General features: G+C 39.8%; 1 protein-coding gene, 1 long non-coding RNA gene and 1 other non-coding gene across 3 annotated transcripts in view; 1 reads left to right on the forward strand and 2 right to left on the reverse strand.

Annotated features, from left to right (window-relative positions):
- LOC141580025 (uncharacterized) overlaps positions 1-24,113 on the forward strand; it is a 33,407-nt gene that overhangs the window by 6,363 nt on the left and 2,931 nt on the right. Inside the window, exons 4-5 of the long non-coding RNA XR_012512003.1 lie at positions 3,039-3,191; positions 3,837-7,225. This is a non-coding gene — a long non-coding RNA (uncharacterized LOC141580025). The remainder of the gene's footprint in view (positions 1-3,038; positions 3,192-3,836; positions 7,226-24,113) is intronic.
- Positions 577-22,914, reverse strand: WEE2 (WEE2 oocyte meiosis inhibiting kinase). Its single transcript, XM_074378992.1, has 11 exons — positions 22,161-22,914; positions 16,060-16,253; positions 14,179-14,224; positions 11,222-11,394; positions 9,492-9,613; positions 7,878-8,024; positions 7,090-7,197; positions 6,861-6,946; positions 5,946-6,116; positions 3,769-3,911; positions 577-1,432 (listed from the first exon to the last, which is right to left on the reverse strand). The coding sequence occupies exons 1-11, from the start codon at positions 22,503-22,505 to the stop codon at positions 1,282-1,284; spliced, it is 1,686 nt and encodes a 561-aa protein (XP_074235093.1). The 5' UTR covers positions 22,506-22,914; the 3' UTR covers positions 577-1,281.
- On the reverse strand, positions 3,036-3,199 carry LOC120365527 (U1 spliceosomal RNA). Its single transcript, XR_005580446.1, has one exon. It is a non-coding gene; the product is annotated as a U1 spliceosomal RNA (small nuclear RNA).

Genomic DNA, 24,113 nt, shown 5'->3' on the forward strand with positions numbered 1-24,113 from the left:
AATTGCATGGAAAGAATTGCTATTCCAAAGCAAAACAAAGAATAGTATTAGGGTTTATTCAATTAAAAAACGTAATTAGCTTTCTAAAATGAGGGGAAAAAAAGAAAATCAAGCAGCACAAAAGCCATTATCATTAACAGGTTGCATTCACTAAGATGACACAAACAGAACTTACCAGATACCTTTAAGACCAACATAATTTTCCAGCAGAGCCTGACCATTATTAACTTTTGGATTTGTGAAGCTGGGACTTGCCACCAAGACCTGTTACTACCAACCCACAGAATTATCTTACCCTTTTATTCATAAAATGTTCTCCAACAGGCATTTCTCATTCTTTGTTAGTTACATTTTATAAAGAATATTTTGCTTGTAATTAGGCTTTGGACAAGATAAAAACCTTTATTTAAAAACACAGTGTTCTATTCCTTTTAAAATGTATACAGAAAAAGGATTTCAATAAAATAGGATTAAAAAATAGGAAACAAACGCAAATTCTCATAAAAATTAAGAGAAATTCGTGAGACCCAGAATATCAAACCAACCAGAACAGCCAGGAGAAAGGCAGGGCAAATAGATGGAGAACAGCCACAGTCACACTGAGCTTTCCTTGAAGCCCCTCCCACGGCATTTTTGTTCTGCAAGTTAACAACCAGCTCAAAGATGTCCAAGTTGCACAGAGTCTAACTTTTACCCACCTCACATAATAGTGAAGCCATTTATTTAACAAATACAGTATCAGAAAGGATATACATTAAGAGACCTACTTCCTCAAAGAAGCTGAGAATTCTCTTTTAGGAGTGGCATCCTATAACTTGGGAAGCACTGTGGAAATCCAGGCACATTTTCTGTTAGCTATTACTTCAACTCTAAACTAAATTCTATTCCTTTCTATGTACAATGAGTCCCTGGATCCTTGGTGGGGAATTGGGCAACAGCAACCTCATAATCCATAGGCCAAATCAAGGGCTGTTTCCTTTTCTTCCTTCATGTTCTTCAGCTGTTCATCAAAAGCATGAGAGGTAAATAAGCTGTTGATCAATGGCATTACGAATATAACAACAGATAAGAGAAATAGCTTCCAATTATTGTATCAAAGCCTTACTAGCTTTAGGATCTTGGCTATGAATGCTAAGTTAGTAGTAGCTTTTGAAGTACTTGGGCATTAAAGTTGGCTCATTTTATAATTTTGTAAGAGGAAGTTTGGGACAGCTGATGTCTATTTCTGGAGGTTCTACAGTAAAAGGTTGGCTAGTGCAAAATGAGTTCTTAAGGGGAGGATTACTGACAGGTAAAGCTTGAAGACCTTGCACTCTTTCCTCCCACCAGGCGTTTTGTGCTTCTCGATCCTGTGTGGGTCCCAGAGATCCAAGTGTCATCATGATGGATGTCTTCCTGGGGTGACTGGGCCTGCTGGGCTTCCCTCAGTTCCCTGAAGTGCAAGGGGGGAAAAAGCAAAGGCTACTTGATCTCCAATCAGAGATACATATGATCAAAACTAATATATGTATGTTTTTCTTTTTGTTTCAGTATTTACTGAAATAAAAAGCTTGAGCTGTATACAGAATAGAAAATTCAGTTAATATGGATGTCATAAAAAATGGCTGACACACACATGCCAGGCAACATGGTAGGTTTAGCTTCCCAGACTCTGCTGATTGGAGTATAAATGATCTTTAAAATGTGTTAAATTAAGTGAACAGCTTCTTCAGGCTACATATTAAAGCTACCAGGGTCAACAAACCACAACTTCTGAGTCAAATCTGGCTCATCACCTGTATTTATAAATAAAGTCTTGTTGGAACAGAGCCACTCATTTATGTTGTTGATGGCTGTTTTTAGACTATAACAGCAGAGTTGAAGTCATTACAGCAGAAAGCATATGGTCCACAGAGCATAAAGTATTTACCATCTAGCCCAGGTGTCCCCAAACTACGGCCAGCAGGCCGCATGCGGCCCCCTGAGGCCATTTATCCGCCTTCCCCACCCCCCACCCCCGGCGCACTTCAGGAAGGGGCACCTCTTTCATTGGTGGTCAGTGAGAGGAGCACAGTATGTGGTGGCCCTCCAACGGTCTGAGGGACAGTGAACTGGCCCCCTGTAGTTTGGGGACACCTGATCTAGCCCTTCACAAAACAAGTTTTCCAACACTTGGTCTAGACCAGTGGTCCGCAACCTTTTTGGAACCAGGGACTGATTTCAAGGAAAACAATTTTCCTATGGATGGGGGTTGGGGGAGGAGACGATTTCAGGATGAAACTGTTCCACCTCAGATCATTAGGTACTAGATTCTTGGAAGGAGTGCACAATCTAGATCCCTCGCATGCACAGTTCACAGTAAGTTTCGTGCTATGAAAATCCAATGCTGCCACTGATCTGACAGGAGGCAGAGCTCAGACGGTAGTGCTCACTCACCCATTGCTCACCTCCTGCTGTGCAGCTCATTTCCTAACAGGTCACACAGACTGGTACTGGTCCATGGCCCAGGGGCTGGGGACCCCTGGTCTAGACAATTTCAAAATGCTGTTAGCCCCATCTCTATGATGGATGCCCATCACTGGTACTGGCTGGTGGTAGTCACCTGTGTCTCCATAGCTGGCTTCCCAGAATGTATGCATCACACCTTAAGAGGTACTTATATATATTCTTGTGAACAAGATATGTAAGTATAGTACTTTGTACTTTCTTTATTAGTTGGGACAATGGAATTCAAAACTAGAACAGAAAAATATTAAGTGGCTTATTAGGAAAATTTATCTGACTAAAGGCCAAGAGTCTCCACAGCTTATCATTAATACTAAGAAATCAGTTTAGGGATGCTTCAAAGCTATCCATCTTTCCAAGATGGATAATTGTATATCCAAGAGAAGTTGGACTTCTAAACTTATTTTAAGCAAGGACAATTTTTCATTTTCGTCTTTTATATTTTCGGTGGTATACAGTCTATCTAATAATTACTCAAAAATGCCTTCAGAATACTGGTCTTCTCCAACTCCACCCCACTGAATTCCCATTTTTTTTTCTTTTTTGTTTTTCAGGGGAAAGTGCGAACGCAGTACCCCACTACCACAAACTATGCAGTCAAGTTTCTCACATTTGAGGAAATCGCAGGGGTCAGCACATCCGGAGTGCAATGGATGACCCTCACCCTGGGAAAACCACCTTTGTGATCATGGCATCTCCCTTGCCAGGTAAATATTCAAATTCCCATTTGTTGAAGGATTAACAAGTAAATTTATGCATGAATACAAGCCAACATGAGTAGGAGAGCAGATTGTTATCTTTGCTCAAAAAAATAATCTTTCCTCTAAATGTGTACCAGTACAGTATGTCTACCTGCCTGCCCCTGACACTTAATGGGTTTCTAAAATAGGTCTTACTCATCTTACCTGTGGTTATATTAGGTGATTACCAACCAGTTACTTAGATACCTGCTGCCACTCAGAATCCTAAGTTTTCTTTACTGGTATTTCCTTATATTCCTCACTCTTGCTTCCTTTGCTTGCATTAACTGGAATTTTCTCTCTCTCAAGCAGCCTAATCACAGAGCCTCCCAGCCCCATGCTATGAAGAGTCACATACTGCTAGCTTCCTTGTGGACAGGGACCTATGTATTATAATGGTGAATACACACACACACACACACACACACACACACACACACTCCTATACACACCCCTAAATCCATAGAGAAGACACACTAGACTGGTCATACCATTATGAGTAGCGCTCAGATTCTTTCTCGAGCTCCATCATCCAAAAATATACCTTTCCAGTGTGGCTATCTTGAACTTTTCCAAATTTAGCTGCTGTTGGAGCTCTTCTGTTTTTCCCAGGGAAGGCCGGAGGACTCGATTACTGGCCAGAGCTGCTGCAGAAGGTCTCTGTTCAGGATCAGGCTGGATCATGTTCTGATGATATAAGACAAGAGGAAAGAAACGAAAGTTTCACTGTTGGGAAAAGTCTTCCCACTCAAGCCAACTCCAACCCATCTTCTGCTGATGGATTTTGTAAGACCTCGTTTCTACTTTGTGCAGAGGAAAGAAAGAAATGAAAGCTGAGTCCCACCTTGGACAGGAGGATTGTCCATGTCTGTTAGCATCAGTTGTCCACACCTTTAATTTGTCTTTTTTGAGACAGAGTCTCACTCTGTTACCAGGCGCCAGGCTGGAGTGCAGTGGCGCAACCTTGGCTCACTGCAACCTCTGCCTCCCAGATTCAAGCAATTCTCCTGCCTCAGCCTCCCGAGTACCTGGTACTACAGGCGTGTGCCACCATACCCAGCTAATTTTTTTGTATTTTTAGTAGCCGGGGTTTCACCATGTTGGCCAGCATGGTCTCGATCTCTTGACCTCGTGATCCACTCGCCTCAGCCTCCCAAAGTGCTGGGATTACAGGGATTTGTCTTTAATCATATTTTGGAGCTGGCTGGCTAACTAGTCTATTGCCTTAGTTTTAAAGCAAAACTAAGACTCAATAAAAATTATCCAAATTACTGTAATGGCCAAGACCAAAACCCAGTTTGCCCAACTCTTACTCCTGTTTACTTTCTACCACATCATGTTGCTGTTCCACTTAATTTTAATAACCTACCATGACAGTATTCCTAAAGCATTTAAGGTAGAAGATGTCTGTAACCTATCATGATTTGAATATAATAGAAAATACCTAATTATATACAGCAATTGACACTCATATAGTGAAGAAAACACTGAACCCTCCATTTGGGGACCAGATTCAGAGCCAACTTCACCATTTGTTTTATAAATTTTGCTGAAGCTCCATTTCCCTTACCTGAAATTTGGGATAATTATGTTTACCTTCTTAGACTATTTTTAGATTTTAATGAATTAATATACGTACTGCCCAGCACAGGGATAGCATTTAGGTACTGAAATAACAAATAAATGCAAAGCGGTTTACACATGGGAATAGGTGATTAGACTAAACAAAAGGAAGGAGGAAGAGTTTGCCTCCTTTCAGGAAAGCCAAAGTAGTCAGGAAGAAGGATGGATTTGTAAATACATTTGAAGTTTGCAGGTAAACTGTGAAACTAATTTCCCACACCTGTAGTCCAGCTACTCAGGAAGCTGAGGCAGGAGGATTGCTTGAGCCCTGGAGTTCAAGGTTGCAGTAAGCTATGATTGTGCCACTGTACTCTAGTCTGGGTGACAGAGTGAGACCCTGTCTCAGAAAAAGAAAAAATCTAATCTCCAAGGAAATAGATATTTCTAAGGCAGTTTTGGGAATCCTAACCAATCCTGTTCCCTAAGACATGATATAAAGTCATATATACACTTTTCTTGGTATGATTAAGCTTCTTGACAGTATAAGCTTTTTGTGTCTGTTTCAACATAGTATCTTCCCTTTCTTGCCCCTACACTACTCAAATGTCATTAAGTACAAGTAAAAGATAGATTTTTGAATTGACATTATACCTTTTTTTAATAGCTCAAATAATATTATCAATTATTGATAAAGTAGTCTTATACCTTCTTACATACAGTAGAAATTCATTCTGTTAGTACTATCACTGCTACCACTAACAATAGTTAAAACCCTGAAGTAGCAACAAGAAGACCAGATTTGATTTTGGAGCTAACCGGTCATTAACTGTGACTTCAGGTGTCAAGGAGCTGCTCTGAGCCATGGTTTCCTCAAATGCAGAATAAGATGCTACCTGCCTATCTTACAGGGTTGTTAGAAAGGGCAAATGAAAAAATGTTTGTAACAGGACTTTTTAAACTAAGCATGAAAGATATTACAATTTTCTCCAAGTTTCCTTAGAGATTCTGTACCCGCCCCTTATCTTTTCTGGACTTCTAGTCACATTCCTTTTTCTGTTAGTGACGCTACCAGCATCTCCATTTTTCTTTCCCCAACTACTTGGCATTGCATTAAAAAATAGATATTGCATCTTCTATTCATCTCGTAAGAGATATCACCTTGAGCAGACTGGAAAAGTTTTCTGAGAGCTCCTGAGGGATGTCTGGAAAGTTACCCTTGCGGATATGGTGCCACGCAGCACCATTGGTGGGTAATGACTCTGCGCCTGCAGCCAATGCAATTGTTAATCCCAAGGCAAATATGTCTGCTTTGGGAAGGTGCCGGTAATCCTTCAAAACAGAAGACAGGAAGGCCAGTTACTATGTTAAGCAGAGTGAGTCTAGATTAAAATACAACTGGTAGGAAAGACTGGAGTGCATATAAGGTCTAAACAGACACGATGGTCAAAGGTACATTACTGTAGTGATTTCTAGAGAAGAGAGAACATAAGTCTACCTGATTAACACTGCTGTGCCCTGAGGAGTGCAAGGCAGAAACTTAGTGCTATTTTGCTCTGTCAGGCTCAGAAAGGCTTGCTGCATAACTTGGCTGATCACAGGAAGGAAATACTCATTTTTACCTGATTATCACCCAGGAAGAAGTTATATCTTTCCTAGGCCTGACTTAACAGACATTGGAGAAGATGGGCAATGACTAAACGTCATTTCAATAACCAAAACTGGTGGTGCCATAGAACAATAAGGGTATGATAAAGATGGACTGGACCAATATGGGCTTGAGCAAAAGGCTTCCTTCTTAGGAGGCAATCCATGAGGTTAGGAAGTCTAGGAAATACTGGGAAACAGTAAAAGGCATTTAGAAAAAACAGTCTAAATATTGATTCATCCTTGATTGAGCCAGCTTTCCTCACTTTTTTGGAAGAGTTTCTCTCTTATCTTTGGCCTCCATTTTAAATGGGAAGAGAGATACTATAATTATAAAAATATAGTTTTCACTTTTTGCACTGAGAGCCTCCACTTGATAGTCAAAGGTTAAATGGATGATAAAATTCCCTCCATTTCCCTAATCTATACCTCTTGCAAAATCTCATTAGCCAGGAAGCGACTATCTCCTTCCTCCACTTCCGGTTTACTTATTGATGTTGCATGGCCCAGGTCACCTACAGAAAGACGGAAAAAAGAATATAAAAAAAAGAGAAATAGAGATTTTAAAAGCATGTCTTTCTCAAAACTGAATAAGTTGAGTCATCGGTATAAATTTTATAAGATAATTGTAACTGGTAAGGGTATAAGGCAGACTAACCAATTTTATATATCACATTGGCAGAGAGAAACCAATCAGCTTCATTTGCAACTTCTTCTATGACTCCAGAGGAGTCACTTTGCGTCTTGTGACAAATGAAAATATTACCTGGAAAAAAAAAAATCACAGAATAGATGTAAGTAATGATTTCTAAGCTTTTTCATCTCAAAGATTCTTTTCTGTATTTGACAATTCAGCTTCTCTCCTTTCTTCTTTTGTATGGACATAGCAAGGCTACTAAGGGTTTCTTTTTTTTCTATGAAATCTCACATCACTTCTGAACAGCTAGTGATAGATAATACCTATTTAAGTTGAACTGACCTCATATAGTCTCCATTCTCTGAAGAGGCTAGTATCAGAATACTATTGTCCCCAAAATAAAAAAACAGTAAGAACTCGTCCTTGGGTTTCACATTATTGAGTGATAAAGTCACTCATTTCTCCTTACTTTAAATGAGTAACTTGAGTTAGAATGAATATAGTACTAGTCATAAATACAATTGGAATGTAGCTGATATGCTGTCACTTGTCTTCGTAGTAAATTAAATACAAAATTTCACTTTTTTTTGGCCTTACTATATGGGTAAGAGTCTTTTTTTTTCTCTGTCCCCTGGGCCTAGGGGAGAATGGTTAAAACTATTTAACTGATTTAAGGGACACAAATGGAAGAAAGGAGTTCTGCCAGCAAACACTGTCTTTGACACTTGGTAGACATACAGACCCAGAGTTTTATGATAGCATAGAGAGAACAAAATATGGTAGAAGTGGCAGAAGGGAATCATACTGACTAGGTTTGATGTCCAGGTGTACCATGCCAGAGTTGTGGATGTACTTAAGTCCAAGGGAAATCTGTAGAAGGATGTCCTTGAGTTTTGGCTCTTGGAAATGATTGTGAAACTTAGTGTTTTCAGATATAGCAACTTGCAAACTCCCACCTGGGAAAGAACAACAGAGAACAGCCCCACAAAATGAGAGAAAAGGTGTGAGTCTTACAGGTGAAAGCACAGTAAATACAGTTGGCCTCCCATATCCTCAGGTGATTAGTTTCAGGACCCCCTGCAGCTACCAAAGCCCCAAATGCCCAAGTCCCTTATATAAAATGACATAGTACTATAGTCAATACATGCCTCATGAATGGCTTCAGTCCAACAAATAGATTACTTTGGTGTCAGTGCAAAGCACAGTATCTGCCCCATCTATACCACAGACATGTTGGAAAGGAGAATTACAGGGTTTTCAAAGAGGAATAGAAAAAGTACATGGCCCCATTGATTCAAGTATGTATCAGCTAACATTTTAAAAGTTTTACCTAATTCTTAACCAGAAGATCAATCAGAAGATCAATCACCTACTATTGGTGTCAACGATTAGCTCCATGTTAGTGTCAGGCTAATAGTTATAGACCATCTGTAATTTTAATATAATTGAATCTAAGTCTAATTTTATTAAAAATAGATCATAAAATAAGAGCACTTAATTATTGCCAACCCAAGGAAAATATAAAAGCTGCATATACACCTAAATCTTATTTCAGCTACAGTAATTGTGCATCACCTATAGACTCAATTTGTTATCAATTAAATAAAAGGCCTGGATTCATATAATTATCTGATCTTGATTCCAAGGTATTAGAATGCTTCTGAACACTATTAATTATTGTTCATTGGCACATTCTTCAAGTTATAGGGACCTCGCTCTAACTGGTAGTTACAAAGACCATAGCTCCACTCATTGAGCTCTGAGATAGTCATGGAATTTGAGGAAATTCATATTTAAATGCATTCTGTGTAAAATCGAATTTAAAGAATTATTGTAGCATGACACATAAGTTCAAAGGTCAAATAATTCAGCTCCTTTCAGAAACACAAAGAGGACTACAGTAAAGTTTTTTATTTTTTGAGAGTCTTCTTAGAAAAGAATTTATATGCTACATATGACTTACTAATTAGAAAGAATAAGTAAGGAAAGAGAATGTTTTGGAGCTTGTTAAAAATGAAGTCACTCCAAGACAAAGTTTACAGGTGAGGCCATGAGGTGCTGCCGACGAGGAGGAAGGCTGCATCCCCCAAAGCTCTGGTTTCCCTACTGGCCTTCGTGCTGCTTAAGGGCAGGGAGCAGGTCTAACTCATCTCCACTTTCCCCAAGTCTAGCATGGGATAAATATTTTCTGCACTGAATGATTATCCTGACAACAGAAGGGAAAAAAAGAATAAGTTGAGGTATATCTATACATTTAAGAGGAATAGAAGCTCTGTGCTTCCAAGCAAGACTATAATATAGTACAGAAATCTTAGGTATGTATGCTATACATGGCGTCAACTATGAAGAGGAGGCAAAGTTTATTTCTGAAGGCTATAAGGTTCATCTCCCTCTTTGTAGATATTTGTCTATATACTACTTACCATTGCAGTATTCACTCTGAATGATCATGTGGTCATCTTCTACCCATGAGGAATAGTAACGCACCACATGGGGATGATGCCCAAGCACTGCATGAGCATAAACTTCATGCAAAGCCAAATTCCTAAGAGACAGAAAAGCATTGAGGAATAAAAACATCCATCAAGATAATGTACATAAAAATGGTTTTTAAAAATATAAGGCTTTATTAGCAATGGCAGAATATTTATTGAGCACTCACTGCTTGCTTACTATTTTATCTCATTGAATCTTCATAATTACTTGGTAATATACAGTGGAAAGGATGAAGGCTCTCAAAAGTAAGTGGCCCAAAGTCAAACTGGTAATAGTAGACTTAAGAGAAGAACCTTGGTCGACCTGGCACCAAAGTCCATTGTTTTCTGATTTAACACAGCATCTGTAAAGAAGACTCTTAAGTGGTTATGCCTCAATGGCAGATGTGCTTCAGGTCTTCATTTCAACGCATCACAATCAAAACTTTTTAATGGACTTAACAAGAAGGCCACTGTACACCAGATTGTGGATGTTATAATGGGCTTTCTTTTCATTAACCCTAATGTTAACTCTAATGAGGTTAACATTAAAGTCAATGTTAACCTCAGCCAATATGATACAGTCACAGGAATAGCCTTGGGGAGAGATATTCCTTGTGGAATAGAAAATCCCAACACAAATTAAGCAAAATAGAGAACTTGATGAGTCACTGTATAAAAATGAAGAACTAGCCAGTTGTGGTGGCACACGCCTGTAGTCCCAGCTACTTGGGAGGCTAAGGCAGGAGAGTCACTTGAACCCAGGAGGTGGAGGTTGCAGTGGGCCAAAATGGCACCACTGCATTCTAGCCTGGGCAATGGACCTAGACTTCATCACAAAAAAAGAAAAAAAAATGAGGAATTCTAAAACCTGTAATCCTCACAGTTCATAAAAAGCATTGGCTGAATCTGAAAATATGTGTTTTCTGGCCGGGCGCGGTGGCTCAAGCCTGTAATCCCAGCACTTTGGGAGGCCGAGGCGGGTGGATCACGAGGTCAAGAGATCGAGACCATCCTGGTCAACATGGTGAAACCCCGTCTCTACTAAAAATACAAAAAATTAGCTGGGCATGGTGGCACGTGCCTGTAATCCCGGCTACTCAGGAGGCTGAGGCAGGAGAATTGCCTGAACCCAGGAGGCAGAGGTTGCGGCGAGCCAAGATCGCGCCATTGCACTCCAACCTGGGTAACAAGAGCAAAACTCCATCTCAAAAGAACGACAGTTCTGGGAATGAAACAAAGTTCTGTTAATTTCCCCTTGCATGTAGTCTCTGAAACTTTACTACTGAATTCATTATTAACATAAAGTAAAAATAAACCAGTGAGTTTACAATAACTTTCTATTTGGTAGTATTTCTGATAAATGAAACAGACACCCACAAGACAATGCCATAAATCTATTCATTTTTTTAAAAGTCAGAAAGACCAGCAGTAGAAAGTTAAAGCCACAAAAAAAAAAAAAAAAACACACATGATCTAAAATGATGATGTTATATTTCAGGAAGGAACATCTAAGCTAGAAAACTCAGAAATGTTATGAATATGAGATAACATATAATGCAGGGCAGTTTTTAAAAAATGATTTTTAGTGATAGCAGTGCTATATTTTAAAATAATTTGACAAGAAACAGCTCTCCAAATTTAAGTTTATACTTATAGTGCATTTCAAAGGTACTCACTCGCTTGATAATTCTGCCAAAGTTTTCATAGAGCGCTTTATTGCATAAACACATCCATCCAGCCTCTTAATGCACTTGTAGACCGAACCAAATTCACCAACCCCAATTTTTTCTACCTCCAAGAATTCTTTTTCATAGCGGGAAGCCATGTTGGTTTCTCGTAAAACACATCTCTAAAGTATTTTAATAAAAAGCAAATTAGAGTAATTCTAACATGTTGTAAGCAATAAAATTAAACAATATTATAGTCCTAAATTGCTCCAAGTTTTCAAAAAGACTTTTGAGGCAACTGCAATGAATTCTACCTGTGTCAATATTCATGGCAGCAAGAATCTCCCCAATTCAAGGTAGCAAGAATCTTTTTTGTTTTCTTTGCAACCTTCCATAAACTCTATACTGACAATTCTTACATATTTCTCAACATTCTTTTCTCTATCTGGGCCTACTATTCTTTTTTACATGTTCCTTAGGGGACACAACCTCTCAAACCCAGAGCTACTGTCCTCAGTTCAAAGAATGGCTGGGACCTGGGTGGAACAAATTAAAAGAAATAAAAGACCCCCCTTCTTTACGTGTCTCAAAGTCTAAATGCTAACATTTCCATCTCTAGCCGAATAGACGTATTTGTTTTCTGTTTCTTTTCCCAAACACCAGTCTGGAGAACTGATTCTGTCAAAATTGTCAAACTGGCTAGTTCCGAATATGTGCTCAGGTCTAGCGACCACTCCCACTACTGACCATGTAGCAGCATCACTCATTGCCCAGTGAGTAAACAACCCCAGGCCAATCTGAACTCCCTTCAGTTTTCCCATCTGCAAAATGAAGATCATAGCAACTATTCCTTAGAGTTCTTTTAAATATTACATGATAATATACACCATTACAAATGTTATGCATAACACATAGCTAATGATAGTGTCAAGTACATAGTAAATTCTCATTAAACTATTATGACCAAAAATCTCCATAAATTTATATGAATATAAATCCAAGCTGATTTAGCTCCCAAAGTCATCTTTTTTCAGCGTCCCAATCATGAAAAATTTTTCTCCCAACTTTATGACTTTCAAAAAGATGACTTTTTGAAAAGATGGGTTTTACACTACATTTTCAAAATCAAATTCCAATCACTTTTCATCAGCAAGATCTCTAATTTTCATTACTCTTAGCCAGTGTCAAGCTCTGTTTCCTTCTTGTTTGAATTTGCTACTGCTACTGGCCCTCTTTCAACTCCTCTAGTAGTTAAGAGTTATTTTTGCAAAATGATACTATAGAATCAGAGATACCTAATTGTTTCCCATGAGAAATTCAAGCTCCTAGTAAGAAAGCCTCAAGACCTTCTACCAGCTGCACACCTGCTACTTGACTACCTTCCCTCTAGATACCAACTAAGCCAGTGTACCATCTGCGTTTCTCCCTGGCCACTCCCTCACCCACCCTACCCCTCCTACACATGTACTCTGTTCTCCTTTCTTGGTAGCATTGAAGTTATTGATTTCCTTTGTCTAAAATTATCAATATACTATCTCTTCCTACCAAGTCCTATTTTATTGAAGTATTTACTAATTCCTTATAGATTTTAAATATATACATGTAAGATTATGTATATTCACATGCACATATGTACATACACATATACACAAATACACATATCTCATAGCTTCCTATTTATGTATAAATTGTTTTGAAATTTCAAACGTTTTAACTCTTTTTGGGCAGATTCTTTTCCTTAAAGGCTTTCTAACTAAATACAAGGCTTCGCACTTACTGAATGTTTAATAAATAGTGTTAGAGTTTCTATCTGAAATCAGGAGATAAATTATAAGTGAGGAATAAAATCGAAGAGTAAAATAATGAAGGTATAAGTCAGAAACATTTGCACGTGAAAGAAAGCTGTGCCAGGGGCCTTCTTTTCTATGATGTTTACAATAGCCAAGTGCTAACATTTTAACATATTAACCTATCTCATTTATGCAAATAAAACTTGATTCAGAAAACTTTAGAAATTTAAAGGAAAAACAAATATTCAGTTTCCACCATTCAAAAATGTTAAAATAGCAGTGGTTATAGCTCCATTTCATTCTCCCTGTGATGAATATACCATAGATAGTTGTGGTCATTCAGCATACAAAATTTTGAATCTTTTGCACACTGAACATATGCATGTTTTCAAGGTATTATAAACATCTTAATGACAATTTAACATTCCATTGACTTGAAACTGTAATTAGCTTAGCCATTTTTCTATTAGCAGGCATTTGGTCTCTCCCATTTTTGCTGTTACAATAAACATCTCTGAGGATAATATTGGCAGTATTATTTTCTTAAGTTCGATTATCAAATGAGGGATAGATCAAAGACTGTGAACATTGTAAAATCAAATACTGATACATTTAAGAGCTAAAGTTTTACATATAAATCTCTGGCTGTATGCCATTTTTTTCCATTCTCTTTTTCTATTTTGAGACCAAAAAAAATCTTAATTTTCCCTTCACTTCTCTACCCCATGAGTGTAGAATTTTTCTCCAGATTAAAGATAGAAGCAGAAATATTTAATGTAAAAATACTCTGACGTAATGATTCAGCAATATACACCTCAGACACTGCCTGAAAAAGTAACAACTAGCTGAGAACATAGACCCTGAGTAGGGTTCGGATAAATTCAGCTGCAAAGCACATTTACAAAGCAAGGGTGTGCCCTGTGGTGGGCTGGGGAGGGGAGGAGAGAAGGAGAGTAGGAGAATGAGGGGAGATGGGGAGATAGGGAAGAGAGGGCAGAAGGAGAAGGGCAGAAGGAGAGGGTAGAATAAGGGGAGGGAGGGTACAGGAAGAGGGAGAGGAGGGAGGGAAGGCAGGGAAGAAGGGAGGAGGGGGGAGAGAGAGGGAGAAGGGGAAAGAGAGAGAGAATAAGATAAACTGCCTATGTTGTGGCGGCTGGGCCAAAGAACCACACTTACCTTGGCAGGCAGCCCTCCCTTGCCTTCCTCTGGACCAGCTTCCTCACTTAGGAAAAGAAAAGTTTATCAGTATATGATTAACATTTATTGAGCCTGAACTATGCTAGGTTCTAGGGATGTAAGAGTAAATATGACAATTCATTTCTCTTCGGTTTATATGTAGAGGCAGGGATAACCAGGAAATTTCAACTCAAGAACCTAGAACAGGATAAGATAACAAGGATATCATAGACAGCACTCAATTATTTTAAGAGTGAAATGCTTTCCCAGAAGAGAAGATGTATAAGCCAAGATTCTGGGAATGAGCAGGAACTAGCTAAGGGAACAGAGCAAGGTTTTCAGCAAGTAGAACACCATGTGCTGAGAGCTGGAGCAAGAGAGCACAGAACATATGTGAAAACTGTTAAATGAGTATCATTATCCCCAGACGAGGAAACCAAGACAGAGAGAGGTTAAATAACTCTAGGTCAAACGATTAGCAAGTGGCAGAACTAGGACTTGGAGCCAGGTCTGACACCAAAGCATTTGCTCCTCACTCCCACACCACACTCTCCTTCCAACACCCAGCCCTCACCCAGAATCTGGCTTTGTACTCGGTTCACAGGTAGACTACAAGTAGGGCAGAATCTGCTCTAACCCAGGATGACATCTTTTCAATTACTCTTCAATAAGCCAATTTACCGACAATTACCCTCTTCGCCACGCATACTTGTATTCTGGGTCCTTAAGCAAGATTTCAACTAGCTAATAGATTTTTCTTTTGGAGAAACACAAGGTAGAGATGGCAAATGGAGGGCACTACATTCATGGAAATAAATTGATGCTTGGTATTTGCAATTTAGTACCACTTTGTAATATTTTACGAAGTGTTTTATAAATCATAAAAACATAATAAGGAAAAATACTCTCTTGGAAGCACCAAATGATACTACAGAGTGTCACCACTTTCATTGCCAGGATTTCAAATGAGCTGTCTTTGTTGCTGGCTTCAGTGAGGGTGTAATGATTTAGGAAGACTCGTAAAGAACTCAAACCAATAGAATGCTTAGTAGCCACAGTAGGTGTGTGGACTTGTGCTGAAGTCCTGTTTACTTAAGGAGATGGTGTTGAGAGAACCTATTCTGGTCAAGGACTGATTAACACATGCTTATTGATTCCAAAGAAACAACTTGAGATAGCACATTAAATGCTCTGCAAAGTTTACATTGTTAGCTGTCCATTTATTTTGCTCAGTACATACGAACATAAATGACTGCCCCACTTTGGAGGTGATTCCATTCTGTAAAAAAGCCTTGAAGAGACATAGTAAAGAAATGTTCCTGAGTAATATGCACAATCCTTAGTTGTATGATTTCTGTCATTCAGGGGCCTTTATGGAATAGTGCAGTGTGGATTTCTATTCTTTAGCAGCCCTGAAGGCAATGCTTTTTCACTTCAGCCAATCTTCCATCACCCACAGAGAAGTTCAAATCTTGCTCTATAGCTTTCATCACTAGTCACACAAAACTCAAAGCAGCAATGTACTCTTTGGAGTATGAATTACACCTTCCCCAACTGCCAGCCTCATATTAACCAGAGGAGACCCTTGAATGCAATTCCATAGCTTGTTCAACTTCATAATGGAAGCCAGAGATCTACTGCTTATTCTGTCTTGCTCTTTTATAGAGAATGCACCTACAGTACATATCAGAATGGAAAGATGTTGGAATCTCTACAGTAAAGCAGGTGAAACCAGCATTGATATTTAAGGAGGGGAGAATATGTAAGCATATAAATGTAATTCAAATAGAGTTCTTGTTCCTAATCTTACTTTAACATTCTCTCCTTACCGCTTGACTGTAATAGAGCCAGTTTTCAAGTCATAAGTAACAGAGCACTTACAGATCTGGAATTTTCCTCTTCCCACCAGATTGAAGGAATAATTTTCTGTAGGACTCTGGAGTGAAGGGATTAATATTGACCAGAGCAAATGAGGCCATCTCATCCCTGAGGGGAGCAGGTGTGAGCTTCAAATGCTTAGGGCCTCTGGAGAGAAGCTTCCCTGTTGGAGAAATCGCCAACCGACTCAGCATGCTCTGAATGATGACAAAAAACAGATCATAACATCATTAGTAAAGAAATTCCTTATAAGTTAGTTGTTAATATTTGAACCTAAGAATGCTTTTGCTGAAGAGGCCTTATAGATTATCTGTTTCCATGCAAACTAGTTGCATTGTAACTCTTCCTCTCATGAAAACTACAGAATCCTCCTCTCTACCTCTAGACATTCTGATTCATGAAGTCAGCACAGGAATCTGTACTTCAATCAGCTCCAACCCCTTCCCCTGGGCAATTCCCTCGGTTATGAAAATGAACTGTAGCCCTATCTCCAGTTTTTAAAGACAAGGACATTAGGTTTAGACAAACAAAAATGGCCATATATTCTCAGAGTTTATGCTCCAATTTCCCCTCAATTATTCATCCAAATAGTTGTTTGGTGCCTACTATGTAGCAGATGCTGGGTTAGATGCCATGTGGTACAGAAGTGAATTCTAAATCTTAAGGAATATATAGTCCATTATTCAGCAGTTCATCAGTGTTTCAGAAATAATCACCTTGTAAGGAAAAGATTTCATAGACTATTTAAACATGAAAAAAAGGTTTAAATTTCACTTAAAATATAGCATTAAATGAGAATGCTTCATAAAATGGGGCAAAGCGATTGAAAATTAGTACTCCAAGCCCTTAAGATTCAGATCTTTGCAGTGGCTACAACCAGCTACCAACAAATAGGCAAATGTGCAGGACTTACCATTCCAAGTGGGGTACAGTAAGAGAACATTGGCTGGATCTGGTGGCTCACACCTATCATCTCAGCACTTTGGGAGGCAGAGGCAGGCAAATCATGAGGTCATGAGTTAGAGAGCAGCCTGGCCAATATGGCAAAACCCCATCTCTACTAAAAGTACAAAAATTAGCCAGGCATGGTAGCAGGCACCTGTAATCCCAGCTACTTGGGAGGCTGAGGCAGGAGAATTGCTTGAACCCAGGGGGTGGGGTGGAGGTTGCAGTGAGCTGAGATCACACTACTTCACTCCAGCCTGGACAAAAGATCGAGATTCTGTCAAAAAACAACAACAACAAAACAAAACATCGGCTAAACCTAACTGGAACGAACCCAAAGGGTAAGGGAAAAGACAAAGAATTCTGAGGCAGCAGAATGCTGACCTGATGTCAGGGGCCAGGAGAGTAGCTGTGTTATGGATCTTCAGGAGTATGGCAGCACACACAGGGGCCATAGTATGAGCATTGCCCTGTGAGGTCTTCCTAAAGACTTCTACAGTTCTGATCATCTCTGCCCATGACATTTTAGTGTAGAAGTAGAAGCCAGATTGCATGATTCATTAAAGAATGTGAGTCTACAAAAAATTAATATTGATCTACTGTAAATGCTAAATAAATGATTGAATAAGCAGGAATGAAGGAAGCTGTGGAGTATACACAGTAACCTAGCCTTTAAGTGAAGAAAAATGATGTCATTGCCAGAGTCAAGTGTTTCACATGTCTTGGAGTTCATAGGGCTGCTTGAGGAATCCAGGGGGCAGACAAGCCCTCGATGACAGACACAGCTTTCCTGAGTGTTTATCATGAAGACTGTGTATTGGTTCAAAATAAGCAAAACGATAATGATATTTCCCAGTTATCAATGTGATTTGGGAAATGAACCTAGAATTTTGTAATAAGTCATTCTGGGGCCGGGCGCGGTGGCTCAAGCCTGTAATCCCAGCACTTTGGGAGGCCGAGGTGGGTGGATCACAAGGTCAAGAGATCAAGACCATCCTGGTCAACATGGTGAAACCCCGTCTCTACTAAAAATACAAAAAATTAGCTGGGTGTGGTGGCACATGCCTGTAATCCCAGCTACTCAGGAGGCTGAGGCAGGAGAATTGCCTGAACCCAGGAGGTGGAGGTTGCGGTGAGCCGAGATCGCACCATTGCACTCCAGCCTGGGTAATGAGAGCGAAACTCCGTCTCAAAAAAAAAGAAGTCATTCTGGTAATTCATTTTTTGTAGGGCTGATTATTATATGGAAAGTAAAATTCATCTATCACATATGAAACAGTCGGGCAGCCACACCTGGAATGCTGTACATAGATAGTTCCAGCTGCTACATCTTAAGAAAAATATAAGTAGCCTAGAAAATATTCAGATAAAAAGTATTCATATCAGGGAAGACAATATCAGAATTTCTAATCTGGAAATATGAGGGCCAAGAGAATTTGTGAGCTCCACTTATGATGTAGGGAAGGATATTAATTATGTTAATATAGTTGTTATTACCAGAATAGTAGGATTATGAGTAATCCTTTCAAAATCTCAAAGAACGTAGTTTAGGATAAGACATATGAAAAGAATTTTGGCTTGTAAGTAGAGCAATTTGAAAATTTATTGAAAGATGACACAGGTTGAGGGTATAAATGTACTCCAGAGAGGGCAAATAATTCCATATGGAATAGCTCTAGCATGGATGATTGAGGGAGGTAAGGGAAATTTAGGGGATTGCTACTTAATTTATGAAGATGGTGAGAGGAGAAGGCCTCTCACAAAAACACAAACATAGTTATATTGGGACAGAGAAGGATTTTAAAAGGCCCAGTCAATATAATTAGTCCCCCTGATGCTTGATTCTGATATCATTTGGATGTCTGTCCCCTCTAAATCTCGTGTTGAAATATAATCCCCAGTGCTAGAGGTAGGGCCTGGTAGGTGGCATTTGGATCATAGGGGTAGATTCCTTGGTGCCATCCTCATGGTAATGAACCAGTTTTCAGGTTGTTAGTTCATACAAGGCCTGGTTGTTTAAAAGAGCCTGACACTTCCTCCCTGTCTTGCTTCCACTCTCTCACTTCTCTCACCATGTAACAAGCTGCCTCATTTCTGTTCACCTTCTGCCATGATTGTCAGCTTCCCGAGGCCCTCACCAGAAGCAGATACGGGCACTATGCTTACTATACAGTCTGCAGAACTGTAAGCCAAATACCTCTCTTTTCTTTATAATTTATCTAGTCTCAGGTATTCCTTTATAGCAAGGCAAACAGACTAACAAATCCCTTCTGCAATATTCCTACCAAATGGTCATGAGTGAGTGTTTTATGCTTTTAGCCACAGGGAGCTTACACCTCCTAAGCATGCTTTTCTATTTCTAGATGATTCTGCCAGGAAGGCCTTACAGTGAACTGAATTTCACATTATTTCTGGTTCAATCCCTTGGACAAGACTGACTAAACTAATCCTCCTTTCCCATGCAGTTTGTCTTCTGCATAACAATGATCATTTGCCAAGCCTCTTTTTTCTAACACAAGCTATATTTTCATAAAGTATGTACTTTCCCAGGCCTGGTGCAGTGGCTCACGCCTGTAATCCCAGCACTTTGGGAGGCTGAGGCGGGTGGATCACAAGGTCTGGAGTTTGAGACCAGCCCGGCCAATATGGTGAAACCCTGTCTCTACTGAAAATATAAAAATTAGCCGTGCATGGCGGTGGGCACCTGTAGTCCCAGCTACTTCAGAGGCTGAGGCAGGAGAATTGCCTGAATCCAGGAGGCAGAGGTTGCAGTGACCCGAGATCGCACCACTGCACTCCAGCCTGGGTAAGAATGAGACTCTGTCTCAAAAAAAAAAAAAAAAAAAAAAAAAAAAGGATGTACTTTCCCAGTTCCATTTCAGTTTTGCTCCCAAGCCCTGTTTTCTGCCTCTCCCTTAAATCTTGGCATTATCCAAGATTTCTAACTGGGCCACTTCTCTCCTTACTCTGGCACTCAGGCTATGTGACCTTATCTTCACCCATGGCTTCTACTGCTTCCTAAATGCTGTAGGTATCCAAAAACGGATCTCCAATTTTCATTGTTTTCTTGTGCCCCAGAACCAGTTATCCAACTTTTTATACCACATCGCTGCTTTTCTCCAAACCTGCATATCCCTCAGTGCCACCTAACTTAATTCCATCTACTCAAGAAACCTCAGTCATCAGACTGTTGTTTTCCTTTTTCCCCAATTCCTCCATGAAGTCATCTCTTACTTTTCACTGTATGTCCTAGTCCAGGCTCTTCTCTGTTCAACAGAGATGTTCTGAATACTCCTCAGCCCTCAGGCTCTCTCATGCTCCATCCCATCCTCCATACAAAGGTCATGATTTTTCCAAAAAAAAATCCTCCTACTCAAAACCATGTACTGACTCTCTCAACACTGTCGGGATAAAAATCGTGATCTAGCTTCTGCCCACCTACACAGGCCCTATCTCGCACTCTCTTACACACAGGCCCCTGTCACAGTGAGTAACAGGCCGTTTTTGAGGTGTAGCAGCTCCTTCCCCTCAGTAACTTGGTGGATGCTTTTCCCCTTTGCCTAGAATTCCCATTCTCCTCTTTGCCTGGCTAACTCCATATATCCTTAAAGACGTCTCTCAAACATTATTTCCTTTGGAAAGTCTTCCCTGATAGAGATATAATTCCTAATTCCTTCTCCTCAGGCTCACCATTCCTCTAGCACACATGGTTTGAACTTTATTGTTTCATTTCTTTAATCTTTTTTCATTTGGTGAGCTCTTTTTGAAGGCAGTAAAAGTGTGCTGCCAGCAGAGGTCTGCTAACACATCACGGTGTTCAGGTAAGCTCTGAATGATCAAATGAATCTCATGTTTTCTTCCCTGTGTACTCTTACTCAAAGCTGCATTCTCTCAGCCCTTTCTTCCCCATATATCAAAACTGGACCAACTTTCATTGCCCCTCCTATACCTTTTTTTCTTTCCTAATCACTGCACTGAGAATCTGTCCAGAGGTTTCTGACCACACTTATCACATAGTGTCTATTGGCATAACTCCTCTCTCTCTGCTAGGCTGTAAGCTCTTTGATGGCAGAGACTGTATTATATGCTCCTTACCTACAGGGCATTCTCAAAAAATAAATGGATGATTATTTGGTTGGTGTTGTGACCACCAAAAAACCTAGAGATAGACATTGGAGCATATTAGTTTGTCTACAATTCACATGCTGCTTAGAATGTCCTGTTATACCTGGTACCCACACCCAGCAGGTACTAAGAGACCCACTGACAACTACTGTGCCGCAGTCAGAATCACAGATGTTATTATGATGACCTTAAGTGCCTCAAGCTGAGCTAGCAGGAAGCAGAGCTAATACCAAGCCTAGGAATCACACACCATGGCACCAGAGTTGATTAGAGGCAACCCTGTCCCAACTGTGGCTTTAATAACATGAACGATGCAACAGGACACCAATCACAGTAAGAATAAAGGAATATGCTATTAGGACTCTTGCTTATTTGCCATCCTCAGCTTAGAAAGAAGTATCAACACATTTCCTCTTTGCTGACATATAATAGAAGAACCTGTATTTCATTAGACCAAGGAGTGGAGAGGAGTTTCTTCTGGGAGGAGCAGCAGCAAAGAGATATGAATGTGTTCAAACAGGGAATGTGGACATTCCTGTATTAGAAAGTATTAGTAAATAATCACACAAAGAATAGAGCCAGTTGGCGTAATGGAAAGAACAATAGACTAAGCCAAAAAGATCAGGTTTCTAGTCCTATCTCTAACATTGGCTGAGCTGTGAGATAGTTCCTATCTTGGGCCCTTCATTTTCTCATATGTAAAGTGCACAGGTAGAGCTCTAAAGCTCAATATTCCTCCCAGTTGCAATATTCTTTAACTAGGAACTTTTTTCTACCTAAGATTTGTTTGTGGCCAATAGCAAATAGTTACTGGCACCAATGGTTTTGAGAAGACAACTGGCAAAACATTTAATTCTGTCCATTTTCTGGTAACTTTCATCTCTTTTTCATTTTCATCAATAAATATGTAATTGAGGATATACACAGCCTGGAGGTGACTGCCATACACACATGAGTCTACTTTCTCCATCAGCTGAACTACAGGAGAGCAGAGCTTGGCGACCTGGGTCGCTTTTTCCCCACCCGTTACTTACTTTGGGAGTAGAGGGGCTGTCACTGGGTAGCAGCTTGCTCCTGCTGTCTGGTTGGGCTGGTGTCTCAGGACATGTGAGAGGGTGTGACACTGGAGTCCTAAGAATCTGATCTGGACTTTCTTTGTCTTTTTCCCACGATGTGTCGAGCTCATGCACATTACTAAGGGGAGTCCGAGGTGGTGTGTGCCTTGCCTCTGAATCCTGCACTTCACCGTCCTTTAGGGTTTGGCTGGAAGTCTCCCTGCTTTCTTGTGCCTTCTTCTGCCCTTCACTCTCAGTCTCCTCCTCACAATAGGAAAAGTTTAATTTCTGTCTTGGTTCTTTATTAGTATCTTTGTCACCCATCTCAGCCAAAGAACTTTACAACACAGGCAAAAAGCTCTATCAGAAGGGAACACTGTGAACCTACACAAGTTAGGAGGAGAAAATAATTTAGCCTGAAGGTTTTGCGACAGGAGCCTGAATTTCCCTCTACCAACTAACGGCTACAAGACACAGTGTTAATTTTCTCCCTTAAGTACCACAAAGCTTTAAGACCTCAGCTTATCCTGATTTCCATTCTGATTAAAGAAAGCTCCAGTGACTCTCAGATCAACTAAATCCAGTTCATGTATAGAACTCTTCTGGATATGACACAGAGTGAACCCATATGCTACCAAATACTAGTGAGAAAATTGTATTTCTTTAATTTAGCATAGCTTTAAAAACACCCATTAGCCAATCTGGGAATGAGTTCATTATTGAAAAGAAAGTATTTTCACTCTTTACACCTGCCATTTATAAAGATCACCCTCTCCTCCCTTCTCCTCCCCACCCACCCAATGGCTACCAGCAGGTGATTACAATCACAACTTAGCATCGCCTGGCTATCATAATGATCCTTAAACAGCCTCTAACATATCTTGACTGGAGTTTATAGCCCTGATAGAGGCACAGCTTAGCTCTGTGCCAGACACACCTGCCCTAATTCAGGCATCTCCCTCCTGCAGCTGTTAGCTGTTAGCAGTTAAAGTTTCCAGGGAATTCAACAAAAATTTAAACTGACAAAAGAAAGGCTAGAAAGATCAGCAACACATAGAAACAGATATTGATCACTGGAAAATGGCAACGGCTTTTGCCAAAAAATGCCTTATTTTGTAAAATGCTTTTTAATATCTTTAGTACACATTATTTAATTTCTTTCTCAGAGAAGCCCCCATGAGAAGGACGGAAAACTCTTTGAAGGAAAAAAAACAACTATTATATAATCCAGCTATCCCTCTTCTCTTCCAGTTATATAGCCAAAGGCAATAAAATCGCTATCTCAAAAAATACCCCCATGTTCACTGAAGCATTATTCACAGCAGCCAAGATATGGAAACCACCTAAATATCTATGGACAGATGAATAAAGAAAATGTGGTGGACACACACACACACACACACACACACACACACACACACACACGAGTCTTATTCAGCCATTAAAAAAAGGAAATCCTGCCATTTGTGACAACACGGATAAACCTGCGAACATTACATTAAGTAAAATAAGCCAGGCACAGAAAGACAGGTACATGATCTTACTTATATGTGGAATCTAAAACGTTTCAACTCCTAGAGGGAGGGAGTAGAATGGTGGTTACCAGGATCTGGAAAGGCAGGGGAAATGGGGAGATGCTGATCAAAGGGTACACACTTTCAGATAATAAATGAACAATTCTGGGGGGGGCATGGTTGTGTTAATTTTTTGATAATCATTACACACTGTATAGGTATATCAAAGGAAAAAGGAAAAACGCCTCACCAATACTACATTCTAGGAGAAAACTATGTGAGAGGCAGTCCCTGAAAAAGGAAAATGATAACACTCATGCCCCTGAGGAGGCTTCAGAAGGACTGCAAATGAGGAATTGTTTACAAGATAAACATGGGCCCAAAGAGAGACAGGAATCATTGATGAGTTTGAAACAAA

Source organism: Saimiri boliviensis, chromosome 10 (assembly GCF_048565385.1).
Source record: "Saimiri boliviensis isolate mSaiBol1 chromosome 10, mSaiBol1.pri, whole genome shotgun sequence".
In the NCBI taxonomy this organism is placed as follows: Eukaryota; Metazoa; Chordata; class Mammalia; order Primates; family Cebidae; genus Saimiri; species Saimiri boliviensis.